The sequence below is a fragment of the Myotis davidii genome, unplaced genomic scaffold (genome assembly GCF_000327345.1).
Source record: "Myotis davidii unplaced genomic scaffold, ASM32734v1 scaffold663, whole genome shotgun sequence".
In the NCBI taxonomy this organism is placed as follows: domain Eukaryota; kingdom Metazoa; phylum Chordata; class Mammalia; order Chiroptera; family Vespertilionidae; genus Myotis; species Myotis davidii.
Genome location: NW_006295816.1, coordinates 2,941,263 through 2,945,471, shown reverse-complemented (window position 1 = coordinate 2,945,471; position 4,209 = coordinate 2,941,263). Strand labels below are relative to the sequence as shown.

The 4,209-nt window shown below is 57.4% G+C and overlaps 2 protein-coding genes across 2 annotated transcripts in view; one reads left to right on the top strand and one right to left on the bottom strand.

Annotated features, from left to right (window-relative positions):
- The first annotated feature begins 624 nt into the window (after window positions 1-624).
- LOC102751636 (IQ domain-containing protein F5) lies at window positions 625-1,118 on the top strand. Its single transcript, XM_006770621.2, has one exon. It carries the CDS (start codon window positions 651-653, stop codon window positions 1,116-1,118), a length of 468 nt encoding a protein of 155 aa, XP_006770684.1. The 5' UTR covers window positions 625-650.
- Window positions 1,119-3,925: 2,807 nt separating this feature from the next.
- Window positions 3,926-4,209, bottom strand: part of IQCF2 (IQ motif containing F2) — a 1,231-nt gene continuing 947 nt past the window's right edge. The window contains exon 3 of the mRNA XM_006770620.1: window positions 3,926-4,209. This exon is cut by the window's right edge and continues 14 nt beyond it. Coding sequence (XP_006770683.1) covers window positions 3,926-4,209 — 284 coding nt within the window.

The following is a 4,209-nucleotide window of genomic DNA, read 5'->3' as shown; positions in this document are numbered from 1 at the left end:
TGTGTGCTTGTGCTGGGGAGGGGGCCAAAGCGTGTGAACCCAGAGCCCATGGGGTTGGGAGCTACAAGGCGGGGACTGTGTGTGGGGAATGCAAAGGCCAATGTGCAGGAAGACTGGGGCTGGAGCGTATGTGTGCGCATATGTGCACGTGTGTGCATGTGTGATGTGTGTGACGTGTGCACATGTGTGCATGTGATATGTGTGCACTGTGTGTGCATGCGTGACGTGTGTGATGTGTGCATGTGTGATGTGTGCACGTGTGATATGTGTGATGTGTGCACTGTGTGCACGTGGAACTTTGTACTGATGTCTTTACTAGGGTTTAAGCTCTTTTAAAAAAATATTTTTATTTCAGATAGGAAGGGAGAGGGAGAGAGAGAATCATTGATCGGCTGCCTCCTGCACACCCCCCACTGGGGATTGAGCCCCTAACCGGGACCTGTGCCCTTGACCAGAATCGAACTTGAGACCCTCCAGTCCACAGGCTGATGCTCTATCCACTGAGCCACACCAGCCGGGGCAGGGGTGTCTGTTGCTAGAGGATGGGGGCGCCTTCCTGGCGCACCTGAGGGCGGAAACGCGAGTTTCCTAAGTGTCCCTGTTTTTCCTCCTGACAAGCTTCCTCAGAACCAACCGGGAGGCGGAAGATCATGCCGACGCCTCAGGCAGAGACCCCCGAGGAGGCGGCAGCTCAGGCGGCGGCCGTGTCCATCCAGGCCTGGTGGCGGGGCTCCCTGGTGCGCCGGGTGCTGCTGCACGCCGCGCTCACCGCCTGCACCATCCAGCGCTGGTGGAGGCGGGTGCTGGCCGGTCGGCACGAGGAGGGGCGCTGGGCAGCCCTCCAGGAGTACTCGCGGAGGGAGTGGGCGGCCGTCAGGCTGCAGTCCTGGGTCCGCATGTGGCGCGTCCGCCTCCGCTACTGCCGCGTCCTGCACGCCGCCCGCATCATCCAGCTGTACTGGCGCTGGCACAGCTGCCACACCAGGGGCTGCATTCGGGGCAATTACGACATGAAAGAAAAGCAGCTGAACCTGCACCTCGAAATCTCTTTGGGTTCGCAGGTTTACAAAATACGTCAGTCCATCCCTCTCCCAATAAAGGACAGGTCAGATCTATAATTCCCGTGTCCCCGGCTCTGTCAGATCCATTTCAAGGGGGTCGTCGAGCTAATGGCGGCAAATACGGGCGTCTCCTATATCAGCTCCCAGGCAGCGGCCGGGGTTCTGGGGGGCAGGGTCCTGTGTGGAGGAGGGTGAGCCCCTGGGGCTGGAGGAGCAGGGCCAGGGATGGATTAGCAATGTCTGCCCTGGGCAGGAGTGTTGGGGCTGCACCAAGTTGGCCAACCAGGGACACCCCTTCCCCATGGGGTCTGTATAAATGGCATGGTCAGTCATTTTACAACCTGTATCATCTTTTAAAATATACTCTTTTAAAATTGTGGTAAAATATACATAACATTTACCATTTAAAAAAAATTTTTTTAAGTTGATTTTTAGAGTGAGAGGAAGGGAGAGGAAGAGAGAGATAGAAACATCAATGATGAGAATCACTAATCGGCTGCCTCCTGCATGCTCCCCAAACTGGGGATCGAGCCTGCAACCCAGGCATGTGGCCTGACCCGGAATGGAACCGTGACCTCCTGGCTCCTACGTTGACGCTCAACCCCTGAGCCACGCAACATTTACCATTTTTTAAAAAAATATATTTTATTGATTTTTTACAGAGAGGAAGGGAGAGGGATAGAGAGTTAGAAACATCGATGAGAGAGAAACATCAATCAGCTGCCTCTTGCACATCTCCTACTGGGGATGTGCCCGCAACCCAGGTACATGCCCCCGACCGGAATCGAACCCGGGACCCTTCAGTCCGCAGGCCGACGCTCCATCCACTGAGCCAAACCGGTTAGGGCAACATTTACCATTTTCAGTAGACAGCTCACTGGCATTGGTTATATTCACTTTGTTATTGAAATGGTCAGCCATCCGTATCCAGGATGTTATGCGTCTTGCAGAACTGAAACTCTAGGAAGCATTCTCCACCCTCGCCGCTCCCAGCCCCTGGGATCTGCTATGCTGCCTTTCCTACCTGTGAAATTCAGTGATCAAATGCCTCACACGAGTGGAACCCTCAGTGTGTGTCCTGTGACCGACTGCTTTCCCTTGGCACAGTGTCTTCGCGGCTCACCCTGCCTGGTCTGTGTCCGCATCCCTTCCTTCCTCGGCTGGCTCCTCTCCGCTCGGGGCAGAGCCCACACTCTGTCCGCCCCGCGTTAGATCTTTGTGGGTACGTACCCACAAGTGGAATGGCTGGGCCAGATAATTCAATTTCTTTCACAATGTATTTTTATTGATTTCAGAGAGGATGGGAGAAGAGGGAGATAGAAACATCAGTGAGAGTCATGGATCGGCTGCCTCCTGTACGCCCCCTACTGGGAAACCAAGCTCACAACCCGGGCATGTGCCCTGACCAGGAGTTGAACTGTGACCTCCTGGTGCACAGGTTAATATGCTCAACCACGGAGCCATGCCGGCCGGGGCCGTATAATCCTACTTTTAATTTTTTGAGGAACTGCTCTGCCAATTTCCGTGGCATCTGTACCATTTTCCATCCTGTTGGGAGTATTTGAAAGGTAAACAGGAAAGAGAAACGAAAGGAATCCGAGAATGCAACTCTAGGAAAAGCCATCGGGGCAAGAGGGAAGGGCGGGTAACGGAGGGTCTAGCGCTGCGCCGCCCGATGGCATGGTTAGTAGCTATTGAAACTTAATTTAAATGAAACAAAACTTAAAAAATTCAGTCCTTTAGCTGCACTACTAGGCACATGTTGCTGCTGTTAATCCTCACCCAAGAATATTTTCCCATTGATTTTTTTTAGAGAGAGTGGAAGGGAGGAGGAGAGACAGAGAGAGAGACACATCCTGTGAGAGACACACATTGACTGGCTGCCTCCTGCACATGCCCTGACCGGGGCTGGGGTGGAGCCTGCAACCGAGATAGGTGCCCTTGACCGGGAATCGAGCCTGGGACCCTTCAGTCCGCAGGCTGACGCTCCGTCCACTGAGCCACACCGGCTCGGGCAGCAGCAGGCGCATTTACAGTCCTCCACAGCCACGCGCGACTAGCGGCTGCAGCTAGGACAGCACAGAGGCCGACATCACAGCGCTCTACGGAGCAGCCTGTTGACGGTGACCAGCGGCGGGTGGCCGGGGAGCATCCAAAGGGTCGTCAGACATAGGAGTTGGGGGACACGGGGGGACACCTTGGCTGAGGGTGAGATCAGCGGGAATGGAGACAAGGCAGGGGTGTGGGGAATACAGAGGAATCCGCCCGCTGCTCGGCCGCGGGGAGAGGGGTCCAGGTGAGGATTGTGGGTGCAGATGAAGGGCCTCGAACTCGTTTCCTACCAGTGCCCGGGTTCCCACCTGCCCGTCAGCATGCCCAGTGCCCCGCCCCACAGAGGCCGGCGCCTGCCCTTCCCTGCGGCTGTCACCTGCGCCCAGGAGTCAGCCAGGTGTTGGCGTTTTCCCCGGTTCTGGCCAGAGAGACCTTGTCGGCGTGTCCTGGCGCCAGGCTGACAGGGGGGCCCGGAGCCCATTCTCCTGGGCAGAGGACCCCACAGGCAACAGGAGGGGTGTCCCTCACATCCTGGGGGGGCGGGGGCTGGGGCCTGGCTCTGTCATGTGTCGGCGTAGACCTGGACCACAGTTTCTGTCTGATAACCGAGTCAGCAGCATCCGTTCATCGTTGGTTCAGAACCGGGGCCTCAAGGGAGGCAGCGGGGACCTCACAGGAGCTGTTTTCCCGGGAAGGAGAGGCGGCGGCAGGCCCGCGTCCTAACCTTTCTATTCCCTGGGGGTGACCACGCGACAGCACATCAGGTCAGACCTTTACTGGGGACAGAGGCCCCGTGTCCCTGCCCCGCGGCCTCAGGGGTTGGTGATCTCGATGTGGAACTGCAGGTGGGTGGCTGTGACCACGCAGTGTCCCCGGAGGAGCGCGCAGGTCTGGCAGTGGTGGCTCTGCCAGTGGCCACGGATGACGTAGATGGCGTTGAGCACCTGGCAGTATCGCCAGTGGACGCGCCACATGCGGACCAAAGACTGGAGCTTGACCACCGCCCTCTCCCGGATGGCGTAGCTCACCAGCGCCTCCCGCCGCCTCCTGTGCAGCCGCTGCTGCAGCATCTGCCGCCCCCTGCCCTGGATGACCC

Bases quoted from the DNA above. Each gene is read 5' to 3' on its own strand.
- LOC102751636 (XM_006770621.2), top strand. From the start codon at position 651: ATGCCGACGCCTCAGGCAGAGACCCCCGAGGAGGCGGCAGCTCAGGCG.